At 33.5% G+C, this 16,858-nt stretch overlaps 1 protein-coding gene across 4 annotated transcripts in view; it reads left to right on the forward strand.

The window, feature by feature from the left end:
• Window positions 1-16,858, forward strand: part of Scn2a (sodium voltage-gated channel alpha subunit 2) — a 167,314-nt gene that overhangs the window by 131,797 nt on the left and 18,659 nt on the right. For all 4 annotated transcript variants that reach the window (XM_074070999.1, XM_074071002.1, XM_074071000.1 and 1 more), the window contains exons 17-20: window positions 430-909; window positions 10,866-10,986; window positions 12,525-12,679; window positions 14,546-14,719. In XM_074070999.1, the coding sequence (XP_073927100.1) occupies window positions 430-909; window positions 10,866-10,986; window positions 12,525-12,679; window positions 14,546-14,719 (930 nt within the window). The remainder of the gene's footprint in view (window positions 1-429; window positions 910-10,865; window positions 10,987-12,524; window positions 12,680-14,545; window positions 14,720-16,858) is intronic.

Consider the following 16,858-nt stretch of genomic DNA (forward strand, 5'->3'; position numbering starts at 1 on the left):
AAATGGTACAAAGGCACAAAAATCAGATCATATTTAAATATACTGGAATCATATTTGGTTTAGGGAATATAATTAGAAAAAATTATCAGTATTCCAACAAATACAAATAATATGGTCCAGATGCCTAGCATCCCAAATAAAACTCTTTTTTTTTCCTATTTCACTATGCAGAACTTAACATAGACATTTTATGCAGTAATGTATTCAGTGAATTTGTAGTAACTTAAAAAAAATAGTGCTAATAGCAGTATTTGATACTGGCCAGTTATTTTTTATTTTTATTCTCTGTTTTTCAGAATAGTCATGACCTAAAAGAAATACCTAGTTTAAAATAAAGCATAAAAACAGTTTTGTAAAACTTATAATCAACAGCTTTATAGAGGTTGAAGCTATAGAGCACTGTGGTAACCTGTTTTCCTACTGTTTTAGGTTCTGAACCTCTTCTTGGCCTTGCTCCTGAGTTCCTTCAGTTCTGACAATCTTGCCGCCACTGACGATGATAATGAAATGAACAATCTACAGATTGCTGTGGGAAGGATGCAGAAAGGAATTGATTTTGTTAAAAGAAAAATACGTGAATTTATTCAGAAAGCCTTTGTTAGAAAGCAGAAAGCTTTAGATGAAATCAAACCTCTTGAAGATCTAAATAACAAAAAAGACAGCTGCATATCCAACCATACCACCATAGAAATAGGCAAAGACCTCAACTATCTCAAAGATGGAAATGGAACAACCAGTGGCATAGGCAGCAGTGTAGAAAAGTATGTCGTGGATGAAAGTGATTACATGTCATTTATAAATAATCCCAGTCTCACTGTGACTGTACCCATTGCTGTCGGAGAGTCTGACTTTGAAAATTTAAATACTGAAGAATTCAGCAGCGAGTCAGATATGGAGGAAAGCAAAGAGGTAGGAATTTTTTTAAAAGGGGATATTCTGCTTTTATGTTTTTCAGTTGCTTTAAAACTATTAAATATTTTTAAATTGTATGACTCCTCCTATAAGAAAATAAATATCTCTTGATAGATTTTCTGTAGTAAAAATGGTGATTAGCTAATGATAGATTAAAAAAGAGTTAGACAAATGATATACCGACTCACTTTTTTTTCAAATATTCAGCTTTATAATCTCATAACATTATTATGCAAATAAATATTTCTAAGTGTTTTTCAATAATTTAGGAAAATGCCTCAGTTTATGTACTTTTATCTTTACAATTCACCCACAGGAATGGTTTTTGTATGAACTAGAAAAGTATTTGTTGGGAGGGTAATTCTGACTCTCATCTTGTTATACCCTTGCCTCTTATAAAAATGCTTCATAAAAAGTAGTTTTATTTGGCTTCCCCAGACATATTAAGCCATGGAAAATCTGCCTGGGCTCTTGGCTTGATGTTTACTTACAGTTTTTGTTTCTTGAAGTAAATATGTTTAAGGAAGAGAAGTTTGTGATAAGGAATCAAGGTAAATGCATTTTAACCCTAGTGAGCCTCGCACATTTTTTTAAACAAACAAAAAACCTTAATGCGTTATAGAATGTGAAGTTCTGATAAAGCAACTCAATAAGAGTCCTGGTAATGTATTCCTTGATTTATAAGAAGATTATGAGTACCAGAAAATGTTTTCAGTTTGGTTTGTTTGTTAATAACTTATTAACAGATTAATAAAGGCAGAGTTGGAGGAAAAATAAGAAAATTTGAAAGCTTCATATTTAATATCTAAATATACAAAAATGAGGATAAGATTCTTAGTAATTAGAGTTTGCATAAAGAAATAAAAAGAATAATCCAAACCAAGATTCTCCCTTTCCTTATTTGAATTGTTTGAAAAGGAAGGTAAAGGCCTCTGTTACTGTACTCAATCTAAGAAAGCTGGTGATACCGGGGAGTTTGAGCCACTGAAAGATAACAGTTTAAGTAGTACAACACAGTTGTTATAATTGTAAAACAGTTAAAATTATGCAGAAAAATATGCATTAAAAAGAGAACTTTAGACAATTTCAGTACGTTATGTTTATTAAATAAAAATTGCTAAAGTAATATGGTATTTTCCATTCTTTCTTGCTCATAAGGTAGTGTTGCTAATTCCATGATAAAGTAGAAGTAGATGCTAAACTTGAAATTCAGGCAATATTAAATGTAGGTATGAAAGGTTAAGACCGAAGTAGCAGGGCCATAGTAAACCAGCTTCACAAAGTATTAGAGGATTCAAGAGGAAAGCAGGAACACCCTAGGACATGGAGGAAAGAATAACTGTAATTAGGTAAGCTCAAACGTTTATTAAATTGGAGTCTTATTTTCAGATTGAATTATACATAATATATTGTTAATAAAATTTTTGAATAAGCATAGTTGGGTTGTGCTTAAAAAGATAGTACCTAATTTCTTATATTGTATACTACTGGAAGTTGAAGTCAGCATTTAGAAAATAAGATTGGATTATTAGAATTATAAGTATATTCCCCTATTATTATTTTTCCTTGAAATCTAGTGATAGATATTTCCCTTATAATAAAGAATGTTGACCTTTGTTTTCACCTACGTTTGGTTTAAAATATATAAACTGAGAGTCAATTATAAAGGATCAAATGTTGAGGTCATGAGTTAGTTTAAACTTTTAAGTAAGTTTTAAGGTATGGTTAACCCTTTAAGGTGTGGTTAACTTAACATCCAGTCTTCCTAATTTTCAGAAAACTTAAGGCTCTTCAAAAGAGCATGTGTTTTCCCTCACCTCAAACTATCATGTTTGACAGTAAGATGGGGGTCATAGTAGGGAAATCCACTCTTGTCTTAGTTTCTATGGTTACCATCAAGATTTTCTGTTTGTTTTCTGTTTAAGTACTCCAAAATACTATTTATTTAATCAGTATTTGGATTTGTAAGTAGAGAACTGAACTGTCCATTGGAAGTGTTCAGAACTATTTCTTCGGAGTTATGGAGTCTTCAATACCTTACTTCATAGATTGTAACCTTAGTGTTGTTTATTACTCTGGAGAAACTTAATTATGCCCTTATACCAAACTTTCTAGAAATAAATTCATAAACTCATAAATGATTAGGGCCATTGTTTAAGAAGGGACTATATTGTATAAATTTTTTAGCTCTACACTAAAAAACAAAAGAGAATTAAAATGATTACCCAAGAATGTGCAACACTCCCACTTGGATTACCTTCTTAGCGTCTGTTTTCCATTCATTTTGTCTGGTCATTTTTGAACTGGTGGGTGGGTGTTATGTCTTAACATGGGTAAGAAATGGTATGAAGCTTTTCACTATTCCTAAGTGATTTCTAAAATTAGAGGAAAAACTGAGGCACTTTTTTGGAATATCTAAATGAACTTCTTTTCGTAAGGTAGACTAACTGAGTGGACTCAGAAGCTGTTGAGGTGTTTGAACTTAGGTCCTCTTTAATGTCATTGTCAAATTTGTTTGTCTCTGTTAGCTTTTTGGAGAGTCTTCATGCCATAATCACATATGCTTTAACTCTTACTATGTCCTTTTGACTGTATTTAATGTAATTTCTTTTTTTATTTTTAAATAGCTGATTTTCCTTTTAATTTTTAATGTTGAAGCCATGCTTGAATGATAAGTTTTCACAATGCATTTAGTATTATAATACAGTGATCTTCACTGCTTACCATTCTTACTTCTCACAGGGGTAAAATCAAGCTGGAGCCATCAAGAATGCAGCTCTGGGGGTTTTTAACCAGTCAGAGGCTCGTGCCACCACTTTTATCCAGGTTACCCAAGCAAGTTGTACATATATAAATATAATCAGTTTCTAAATGACTTTTGACTGGCCTGCATGTTACTCAGCTACATTCCTTGCCCATCCATTGGCAGTAAAATAAAAACATGTGCAGCTGCTCTTTGGCTGAGTCATAAAAAGCATGGTCAGGCAAGTCTGACAACCCTAACTTTTTGAAAAAAAAAATTTATCTGCTAATTTTCTGACATAGATTTTAATGAAAATTATATTTAATTAAAAGTAAAAGTGCATGCCTTTATGGATTATTAAACTTCCATTGAAGGTTTCAGAGTTTTGAGCATGCTAAGACCCCAGAGGAGAAATGTGGGTGCTCCTTGAAAATCCCTGCCCCCTTTTTTTCCTTTTTTAAATATAGTCCTAATGAGTGCACTATGTTCGTAATTTTTTTGTCTTGTGTCATATCATTTTCTGAAGAGTAATCTGTAAATTAAAGCAACTCTAATTCATGTGTAAACTTCCTAAAGAATGTTTCAATGTGATAGTAATGTAAATGAGTTGGAGTATTTATCTTTTGGCTGATAGCAGCATGGGTATAATTTCTGTCTGCTTCATTTTAGCAAAAAGGGCATCACTTTATTTAGCAATTGACACAAAACATTCTGCGTTTACAATATGATTCCCTTAGAGATTCTGTTTATATTTATTCCTAAAATGAAATAGACTGAAAGAAAAGGAAATAAGTGTATTTGTACAAAAAAAAATGAAAGAGGGACTTACCTATATTTAGGTGGTATGCTCATTCTGAAACAGATCTGAAGTCCACCTTCTGCATCTTATTGACTTCTCTGTCCACTGTGGTTCTACTCTCCCTTCTGACTCATCTACATCTGCTGGGAAACTTTGTCCTCCACCATATTATTTAAATATATCATGCTTTGCAAACTTCACATCAGAAGAGAATCATGAGTTCTTACTCTTTTGATTCTTGATGGTTTTCAAATGAAAGAGCCTCCCTCATCATGTGACTTTAATACTGAGTGTAACACCATTCTGTGGACTCTATTTAGTGAACTCTTCTTTATATGATATCAAAATGACAGTTTTGTTAACAAATATAGAAACCAAATCATTTCATCCAATTTAACTATTTTTAGAAATGTTAATTAAATACTGTCAGTTCGATTTAGTTTCCTCCCTTTCTGCCATTAAAGTTTTAAAATTACCCTAACAGAAAAGTATGTTTCACTTTTGGAAGGAGCAAAAATTCTACAATTCTTGAAATACTCATTTATACTTTTAAACAAAATATTCAGTCATTGGTACTCCAGATTCATGAAAGGTGAGACCTTCTACATTGAAAGATGGTATATAAAATGGGACTCAAGATGTATAATTACTCACACTTAAGCAATAGACACACATACATATACATAGGGACTGGAGGTTTTTTCCTATTATGCAATAATTCTTCAGAAAAGCATGAAAATTTAGCTATTTGAGATAAGGGTGTGCTTTTCCTAGTTTCCTGGAAAGAGACAAGGGTAGTTTCCTTGATCCCTGAGTGTTCCCATATTCCATGTTTGTTTACAGAAAGGTATTTGACAGACAATCACATGTATAATGTACCAGTGTATCTAGGAGATTTAGATAGAGTAAATGTGGAACACAAACTAAGCAAGAACTGATGTTTACAATTTCCCATTTCTTTTAAAAACTCTCTGATCCTCCCTTCCTTAAGAAAAATTGTCTATTCCCTAACATATTGTATAAATCCTAATATAGAAGTTAGGAAAAGGGGGTAAAAATGTGAAGGGAAGATTTCAGTAAGCATTGGTGGAATGAGTTCTTTAAGACGTTGTCTATGTTTTTATCCTGGAGAATGAGTGGTTGGCCAAACACAGTATCTTAGGAACACTAGTAATCTGCTAAGGATGAAGCCACCATGCATAAATAGACTTTTTTTTATTGTTTAAGGTCCTGCAATTTATGGTTTAAATTTTTTAACATATGCATTATAAACAATAAAATTGCTTTCTGCATAAATTCGTATAATGAGAATGATTTGTTTTAATATTGTCATCTTCCTTATTATTAACACCAATAATCCTTATCTAATAGTAATGTGTCACTATGGCCATAAGCCCATCCCAAAACAAGGAAGACCATCCATCACTTGCTAATATTGTTCCAATGTTAATATTTTTCATGCAAAATGATCTAGTACTCCTTAACTACATTTTAGCAATAAGATCCATTCTTGGAAACCAAAATAGTCCAATATGGAAAACTTGAGTCAGTCTACATTTGGAGCTATCTCTTTTTTGAAACACTAGGTTTTTTTTATTAAATTAGACTTCCTCCAAAATTTGTACACTATTTCCTAATTACATTTTCTTTAAGATGTGTCTTAACTTTTGTAATGAGAAACGAGTACCCTTATGAAAAACTTAATGTGAAATGAAATTTGCTCTCCTTTTTTCTACTGGAATTCATTATTTTTAATATGATTCACTTTCATTTCATTGTGTCTGAAACCAGGACTATTAGTTTGACATATAACTTATATGGAAAGTAAAAGTTTGAAGTGTAGTATTTAACAATACAAACGGAAATACTGTATCTAGATGTTTATTCATTAGATTACTAAACAAACTATGATTCTGCCCTGCTTAACTCGTATAACTATAGATAATTACTCAGCATTTAGAAGAATTCTAACAGATTTTCAGCATGGAGAGTCCATAATATGAAGTTTTCACCAAAACAAATGCCTAATATTTCTACCTGAATGGAAATGATTGCCAGTACTATTTATAACAAATATAATTGACTCTACTTGTTTAAGCTCTTTATTACCCTGACATTAGAGTGTACCCATACTTTGTTAAAGTTTAATTAGGTAAAGGCTTCCTAAAAATGTCATTTGGTTCACTTATTTGCTGATAAATAAGTATAGGTTATAATAATAGATCCTGAATTTCCAAGTATTACCAAAGGAAAGTATAGAACTTATCAAACTGGGTCTACTTCCAGCCAGTTCATATCTTGGTTTCTTACTTTGTAACACTTTGCAGTGAATGAGGCCCAGATGGAAGCTTACAGACAACCTGTATTTGAAAATTCTTCTTTAAATGCATAAGTTGTAACAGTTCTGTATAATGATATACATTTGATAGTTCTAATTGGTAAATTTACTCTGCTGTTAAAATGATCATGATTATGACCTCATCTAAAGCTGAAGATTTTTGTATTCTTAATTAAATTTTTATGATGTTTTGACACATTTTAATCAACATATTTTCATAAGACATTTGTTTCTTTTGTGATTTTTAAGTCATTGAATTATTATCAAGAAAGCTTTTGTAAATCATAATTTTTGACCTACATCTCATGATTATAGTTTAAAGTGAACTGTTTATTCATCAAATATTCCAATGTGTATTTATCCTTAGTCTTCATCAATATCTATAAGAATTATGAATATAAATTGAATTAATGTTAAGGGTCATGGTTATGAAACATGAAAATCAATAATATCACAAATACTATCTTAAACTTAAAATATTAAATTATATATCCAGTCTACTAACTTTTAAATTGATAAAGGTTGAGTTTTCTTGTGAATTACCAAAGAAATTTCCTACAGCAGCATGGCAAAATGGGGTACAGGGACCTAGGCTACAACCCCTGATTTACTAGGACTTTGAGAAGATGATTAAACCCACATATCCTTGTCTAAGTAGGTATTGGTTGGCTGATATTAAGCATTAATGTAGCTATATTCTTTGCCGTTTGTAAATTGAATACCATAAGTGTAAAGATATGCAAGTAACACATGTGACAGATTCTGTGCTATCCCACTTCAGAAAAGATTGAGAAGGAAGAGCTTGCCTGTCTTTACAGAAGTTCCATCCCTGGAATGGTAGATCCATGAATATAGAGTAGAAAGAGGAAAAATAATGCCAAAATAACATTTTCTGACTGCAGAGTTAAACTATAATTCACTTTATAGACTCATCTTAAGTCTGGATTATTGGTAGCTTGGTTTTAAGACAGCACTCCTAATTCTAAAAATTATTGAATATCATTTAGAAAATTCAGAATTGTAAAGAAATTTTGTTACATAGCAATTAAGAATTAGAATATTTGTTTATATTTCCTTGAATGTGAAAGTATCTGGTAGGTGTTAGAAATAGTTAATGTAGATAAATGATAAAGATAATGTAGATAAATGATCCTTGCACTGATCATTTATTCATCTAAACAAACATTTATTAAACACCAACATTGCTGATGGGTGTGAAGTTTGCAATGATGGCAAAAACATGGTCTTCTGCTCTAAAAAGATTAATCTAGTGAGTTACATCTTCTAGAAATACAAAATACATTTAAGTTGCACTTTTGTGAAGGTGATAACCTGACCATTAAATAGATATAAATATTTGGCTTCTGGAAAATTGATCTTTTTTATATCAGTACTAAGGCTCTATACTAAATGAAAGTAAACTTTGGTCTTCTATTTTAATATAATTTAAATAAAAGAAAATTTAAAAGTACCTTTTATAGTTAGAATTTCTAGAAGTAAGGCTTTAAAAGTAATTTTTAATGAAACTTCTAGATGATTGTCATTTTCAACTGAATATGAGAAGCTCCAATAATCTCCAATGTTCTTTAATATTTCTCTAATTTGAACAAACTTTTAAAAGCAAATTATTTACCTATTAATTTGTTCATTCTGTCAATATTTAATTAAAATCATTTTAGAAATTAAAAGTCTGCTCCTGTTTACTATTTAACATTTTCTGTATTATCTATAAGCCTATGCATGGTTCTTTCTCTCAAATGTCATAGCATGTTAGGGAGATCAGAATTTATCTTCATCAAAGGTCAAAATATATGATAAATGATAAACAAAAAAGACTTTTGAACAAATTAGGGTTCATAAGTCAAGGCAAAGGTAGAATGAAAGAAATTAGGAGTCCAGATTTATTGGAGAGACTTTATGAAAGGGAGGAAGGTATGACTGCTGCAAAATAGATAAGAAAGGGGATGGCAGTGGTGACACTAGCCTTCGTGATGAACTTGGTGGTAGGAGTAATAGCCAATGTTTCAGGAATCCTATGAAAGATTTTGAACTGTTTAACAAGATTTCCTGCAATATTTTTTTCTGGTGTTTGCCCCGATAACTGTTCAGAACTAGCCTTCATTCTTTTGTGAAGCTTTTCACTCATCCATTCAGTTTTAGCAATATTCATTGAGTACCTGCAACATAGCTCAGCACTGATGTAGGCTCTGTCCAGCAATGCCAGACTGAGCATGTGGAGAACCCCGAAAATAGATCCCCATGTTTCCCTTGCATCTACCTCAGGTCTTCCCTGCTTCTGTGTTTACAGCAAGATCCTCATTCTTAAAAGCAGTGTTTTCCTTTTCTTATTTTGTGCTGTTAGATCAGATGTGACTGAGATTCAATTTGTCTGATTACCTCTGTTATATTTTAACATCCTGCAAATGACATCTGTATTATCAGATTAGTCCCTAATAACTAACAGCTTCATGTGAAGTAGATGTATTAAAACGGAGACAATGTTTTAGTATTGTCTTAGTCAATTACATGTATGGAAATTCAAGTTTACCTATCAAAGGAAAGAGTCTAACCAAAAGAAAAAAGATATGAAAGTTTAAAAACTCTAAAAATTACAATATTTATAATAAATCTTCTTACTATGCTGTTTCATCTTCGAACAAAATATATTCAAATTTTAATGATAAAGATGTATTTATCTCACTAATATTGTGACATACTGGATGAATAGAGAATCAATAACCTTCAAGCACCTATAATGCATAATCTTTGATTTAACTTTTGTGAACAAATTAAAAACCAATCACAAAATGAAATAAGTATCTAATATTTATGCAACTATTATTGGTATTGTTAAATTAGCTGAGACAAATGCATTTTCAATATATATTATATACAAGTATTTTTCATCATCAGAACCAATATGCTCAGTAATTACTTTAGAAAAATAAAATTACTTTCATGAAATAAAGGAATCATCTTCATAGGGGGAAATCCATATAATCCTTAGCCCAAAAATGAGTAGACTCTGCAGTCTTTACTATAGCATCCATTTTATTCTAGGATTACTTACTTCAGTGTGCATTTCATCATGTGCTTACCTCATCCTCTTTACAAAGTAGCTCTTTCCAGCTCAACCATTTCCTAATGTTATGCACTAATGGTAATAACATTGTAACAGGTTGGAGAATGCTGCGGCCCAAACTACTCTGATTCCATGTGGCACTCACACCTGGCCCTTCTTCATTCCTGTAGCATTTTAAAACCAGGTTTAAGACTGGGATCCCTTCCTTCATGCTGATCCCAAGAATGGCTTGACCAGGCTACAGTTTATGTATTTCAAGATTTAAGACAACTTCTGTCTACAAAATTTGTCTTTTGATATCATTTGATTTAACCTAAAGGAAAATAAAACAGCAAAGATTCATTTCTGCCTTTACTAACAGGACAGGTCAGAGTGCCAGAGTACCAAGTAGTTTCCAAATGCACAGTGATCCTGGGAGTGCATTGGCCAGTGAGAATGCGGAGTCTCAGCTCTTGCTATAGCTAACAATGTGCTGCTGTTTTCAGAAATAAAAAATTATAGAATACATTCAATAACAACCAGTAGTATATGTTTTCATGTCAATGAAAAGTGGATAAATTTAGACTGTTGCTGTTTATGTGCATTTGATCAAATCTTTTCTGCATTTGACATGAAAATACACTTGTGCAGCTTTTGTTGGCTGGGTCACAATTTTAGAATAAAATACCTGTTACAAATTAGTTAACAAAAGCAAGATCACAGATGACCTTGAAAATTTGCATAAGCTTTCTGCAGGATTTTATTTCAGAATCCCTATACATGGGAACTGAAACAAAAATTATTTCATATTTAAAGAAAAAAACACACTGTAGTGCTGTATCTAATCTTGTGACCTCCCACCTCTCCCAAAGCAGATTGGCATTATATTTAAGTTATTCTTAAATTGCAGATCAAGAAAATGCATACAGAAGACTGGGGGGCATACATTATGAATTTTTATATTTATATTAGAGACAATATTCAAAAGCTTTTGTGTGGGATTGATTTTCAGAAACTAAATGCAACTAGTTCATCTGAAGGCAGCACAGTTGATATAGGAGCTCCCGCTGAGGGAGAACAACCTGAGGTTGAGCCAGAAGAATCCCTTGAACCTGAAGCCTGTTTTACAGAAGGTGAGCAAAACAATAGTGTGTTGGGTCAGTGGCCTTCTTTTGTCTATCCATCTTTTCTGTCTGTTTGTCATCTATGGCTATCTAACACTATTCACTTATTTGTTAATTTTTGCATTTTATGTATCAAAATAAAGTCAATTTTTAAAAAACCAGTTTAATTTATGTAGTAAACACTTATTTTTGAGGATCCTATTCAATTCTAAGAAATTCTATTAACTGGCATTTCTATGGCCTTTTAAAATATCTAACAGAAGAAGTCAAATCATACTTATCTTTCTTTAGGTTTAGAAGAGAAAAGAAAAGAAAGCAAAGGAAGTAATTTGTCATTTACTGCTTGGTCATTATATAGCGAGCACTAATCAAAAAATGTACATTTAAATCTATCCTAAAGTAACAGTTTCCTGTCAATTATTTTAAAAAGTCAATTTTTAAAATAATTTCTGAACAAAGTAATAACAAAAACATGAAATATACTACAAGTTATAGATACAGGGCAATGTGCTATTGAAATAGTCTCAAAAGGATTTTCTAAAAATGTAAAAATACATTATTTCAGGTATGGATCAGTTGTCTCTCATAGTAATAGTGTTGCATATCAAACTACCTGAAACTGTAGCTGCTTCTCTAGCCTTGACTTCTAATTACATCCGTGCAACTCAGACATTCCTCAACTAAGTTTTGCTTGTATCGCTTTCTTCATTCTTACTGCTTCATGTTCTAGATTCAGTTCTTATACATCTTTTAAGATCTAACCCCAAATCTTATTTTTCCATAAATTCCAGAACTTAAACTCTATTGAATTTTTATAACTTTGTCTTGTGATACTTGTTGCTTTCTATAACTATAAACCTTGAAGAAAAATTACCCCTGTTTAAAATACATGTTTTTTTAGGGCAAAGCTGTTTTACAAGTCATAGTTTTATAATTCTTCCAACACAATTCTTTGAATACAGTAGCCATTCAGTAAATATTTGTTCAAGATTCTTTGATGTAGGATTTGAATTACAGGAAGGTGTTTATTATACTGTTACTGATAATTGCCAGAAATAAAGTAACTTAGACATTTCATAATAGTAGATTAGTTACATAAATTGTAGTGATCTTATTTAGAGAAATGAGATGAAGTATTTCTTTAAAGTATTTACTTGTGGGAAGAGGGGATATATTTATATTACATCATTAAGTGAACCAATCAAAATTCAAATAGATATAATTTCTATTCAGAGTAGAATTGCAGGGTGGCTAAGGATAAGAGCAGGGTGGGAATCTGAACTTTTGATTTTATTTTTTCTTCTGTTTTTCTATATTTATACGTCTTATAATGCAGCATAACCCATGATAATAGTACTATAAACATAAAAATTACTTATTGAAAGAATGATCAAAAGGCCATATTTGTGGGTCTGATTTAAATAGAAGCCATCTTAAAAAATAAAATCGTTCACAAAGTATTTTAAGGCTACAGTGTAGATGAATGCTCCAAGAACACCATATGCAAAGAGTAATTTTCTTTCTTCATTTACTCTCATGTATTTTAGACTGTGTGCGGAAGTTCAAGTGTTGTCAGATAAGCATAGAAGAAGGCAAAGGGAAACTCTGGTGGAATTTGAGAAAAACGTGCTATAAGATAGTGGAGCACAATTGGTTTGAAACTTTCATCGTCTTCATGATTCTGCTCAGCAGTGGGGCTCTGGTGCGTGATTTGTCGTTTCATCTTTTACCCAAAACCTTTTCCCACTAATAAACTTCATATTACCTGTTTTTAATATATAAAGTCTTTGTGAAAATGAAAGACAATATGTGTGATATGTTTAGTACAGTGTGAGAGACTCAGTAAATTGCAACTTTTATTACTCTGTCTGGAGTAATCAGAATCAAATCAGATTAAGATGGTTTCTTGTAGTATTTAAAGAAGGACCTTTCTGACCACTAGTCATCTCTAGCAGTTCTTATTAATGGACTATTAAATATGACATGCAATTATCACTAAATATCAAGCTGTTTCCCATAAGCTCCATGCTGCAGAGAACTCACCTGTCTTATAACTGCAGTGAGTGGTAATATTGGTTTAACTTAATTATTCACCAGCAGCAAAGTGAAAGCGTTTCAAACCTGATTCATATCTGATTTTATCTGTGGAATGCTTGGCTTGATCAAAGCACTGATTAACATAATGAAAATGATGTGACCCATGCTCCCATTTGGTGATACAATGCAGTTGCATTTCCATTATTTTTCAATTTCTCACTGGAGTGATGGGTGAGTTGATCACTAGGAGGGTAGCACACTGTATCTGCAGACCCCGAAGCCCACTTCTGATTTGACTAAGAATGCCGTACCCCACCACATTCTCAGTGTAAAGGTTTAGCTTGCAGTTGAGTGCCGAGGAGAGAGGAGACTGTGAGCTTTCATCAGTGATGATGCCCTGGCTGGAATAGCTCTGGGCTCTGTATTACACTCAAAGTGCAGCAAAGGGCCCAAGCATACAGCATAGCAGCTGGCTTCTGAAGAGCTTCCTATAAAGTAAACTCAAAAGCCTATTAGCCCCTTGTGTTAAGCCTTTTTTAGAAACACGAATCATGTCCTCTAGAAAAAGAAAATTTTGGTAGGATATGGTGGTGTGTGCCTATAATGCTAACAACAAGGGAGATGAAAAACCAGAGGATCTCAGTTCAAGCAAGCACCCATCTCAATAAACAAGCCAGGCATGGTGGTACATGTCTATAATCCCAGCTTTAAGGGATAGGTTGGAAGACTGCCATCAGAGCCTGGCACAGGCAAAAAGCAGGACACCCTATCTAAAAAATAACTAAGGCAAAAAAGGGCAGGGAGGGGTGTGATTTAAGTGGTAGAGTCTCTGCCTAGCAAATGCCAGGCCCCGAGTTCAAACAACAGTACTGTCAGAGGGGATAAAAAATTCTTTTGTCCTTGTTCCAGTCCCCCATGTCACCTTGTCGATTTTAAGTGATCTTTTTATTCTAGAAGGCCAGTGACTCCTACAAGTAAGATCTGGGAGGGAGGGAGCGAGGGGAGGGAGAGAGGGAAGGGAGGCCAATGATGGAGGAGAGAGAGAGAAAGACGGAGAAGAGAGGAGGGGAAGGATGAGGAGCAGGAGGAGGAACAGAGAAGAGAAAGTGAGAGGTGCTAATCTTTTCCCTTTTCCCCACGATGAGGGTACTTGTGGATTTATATTTGCACTCCCAGGAGGGCAAACTCCAGTGACTCTGAACTCAACAGAGCATATACTTCCAAATGGCTTTTTAAATCCTTCTTTACAAAGAAGCAGCTGGCTTGCTCTCAAAAATGTTAGGCTCTTTTGAGATACCCTAATTTCCAAATTTAAAAATTATGTGAATTCCTTGATTGAAATGCCCAGCTAATAGTCATTTGTGTACAAATGACCATAGCTGCAGCTACAAGGGAAATAGCTGTACAGCAGTGCAGCCACAAGAAACACGGAGCACCTAACAAGAGGCTTGCATGGTATTTTTCCCCTAAGACATAAGTCAGAGACTGTTTATGACCATGAAATTCAACAGATTTTTGTTTTTGCTTACAGGCCTTTGAAGATATATACATTGAACAGCGGAAAACCATCAAGACCATGTTAGAATATGCTGACAAAGTTTTCACTTATATCTTCATCCTGGAAATGCTTCTGAAGTGGGTCGCATATGGTTTTCAAGTGTATTTTACCAATGCCTGGTGCTGGCTAGACTTCCTGATTGTTGATGTGAGTATTCTTGGTTGGCTTCCTGTTTCATTCCCTGGCAGGTGGTGGCTGACACAAAGCAAGCATTCAGTAAATACTGCTTTGGACCAAATGTAAGTGATGTGTCTTACTTTCCCAGTGAGAGAATATCCAAAACATTTTTTGCCAATTTAAATGCACATTTACATTGTGAAATGCCACCTTATACTTACTGAATTAACTTCAAATAAATATTTAAATTCATATTTGAAATCACAAGTTATGGAAAATAATATATTATTAATTAATTAGTTTTGTGGTACTGGGGTTTGAACTCAGGGCCTACACCTTGAGCCACTCCACCAGCCCATTTTTGTGATGGGAGTTTTTGAGGCAGGGTCTCATGAATTATTTGCCTGGGCTGGCTTCAAAACTCATCCTACTGATCTCCGCTTCCTGAGTAGCTAGAATTACAGGTGTGAGCCACCAGTACCCAGCAGAAATTTTGGGTTTTGACACTCACATTTCAATCCTTCACTAGTAGTAATACCTTTGTCATCACGATAGCTTGTTGAGAATTATTTGTCACACAGATGGAATATTAGGAATAAAGGAAATTTGAAATTTCAAAAGTCAAGAGAAATTACTTGATTTATTCAATGGTAAAAGCTGACCAATTATTTACTGACCAATTATTTAAAGATTTATTAAACTATATTGGTGTTAAAATAAGGTGGAGTGCCAGAATACAGGAGGATTTTTTGTTTGTTTTGTTTTACTGTTATTCTGGGTAGGGGTACATTGTGGCATTGTGTCAAATATATCACACTTGAATTCACTCCCTCCACTGCTCTACTTTATCCCCCCTTCCCCAGTTCCTGGAATAGTTTCAACAGGTATCATTTTTCCATTTACATACATGTGTACACCTTATTTGCACCATACTCACCCTCCCACACCCTTTCCCCACCTCCTCCCCCCCACACCACTGGTATCAAACCCCCTCCCGCCGCCCTCTGCCCTCTCCACTCCTCTCCCTGCCCCACAAAGGCAGGATGTATTCTGCCCTCTGCAGAAGGGTTTTTAAATAATTGAAAATGAGGGCTGTGGGCATGGTAGAGTACTGCCTAGCAAATGTGAAAACCTGAGTTCAAACTCCAGCACCTCCATAACACATAAATAAATAAATATGTTCAAAATAATTTCATGAGATATTTTTTCTTCTCTTTATTTTTTATTGTTAGACATATTACTAAGTGCAACATATAACAAATATATGAAGAATTACTTTAAAAGTGTTCTGGAAATAGACCATAAATAATATTTAAAACCACACGTTTCAACGTTAAAAATATGGAAAAATGTGCCAAATCTATAACCATTTCTCTATTTCCATGATGGGATTATGCATAGTACTATTTCTTTTCTCTATTTCACATGTAGTTATGATAGCCTGGTAGATTGATGATAAAATATCTAATACTTGATATATCTATGCAAGTATAAAGTCATTGAGTGAACACTATCTGCATGTAAACAAGTTCTTAAAAGAAACTTAATTTCCCTGCAGCTTGCACCCATAATACCTAATATACTCTCATAGCTACAGCTTCAGGTTTAAGAAAAGTTATATATTAACCTGGTCAATACTTTATATCAAATATGTTTATTTCTCATAAATTCTGTTATAGAAGCTACATATAGAAAAAAGTCACTTATTCCTATATGTAGTGTTTAAAGGAGCTTGTAGTCGAATACGAAGGATAGATATGTATTTGATGACAAGCTGGCACTTGTATTAGGAATACTATTTGCTTCATGAAGGAGGCATGGTGTTTGCTGGAGTCCGAGGGATGAGACAGTCAGCAGGTTCAGATGATAGAGGGACGCTGATGTGCTACAATACCCATGCAGGACGTGCAGGCCAATACAAGACACAAGTAGTGTCCTTGAGGGGAAGCATGGAGTGCCAGGGACTAAGCAAAAGGTTTTTAAGTAAGAAAGGTAAGTTAGAGAAGACTGAAGAACCTCAGGTATCATCCAGAGAAATTTGAATTTACAGTATAATAAAGAGGAAGCCACTGGAAGATTACATTTAAGGAGGAGACAAGACAGTTTGGTCTTTTAGGGAGAGAGGTTCGTGAGACTGGGAGTGATGGCATAGAAGGGGGATTATTTAAA

This window comes from Castor canadensis, chromosome 4, assembly GCF_047511655.1.
Source record: "Castor canadensis chromosome 4, mCasCan1.hap1v2, whole genome shotgun sequence".
Classification (NCBI taxonomy): Eukaryota; Metazoa; Chordata; class Mammalia; order Rodentia; family Castoridae; genus Castor; species Castor canadensis.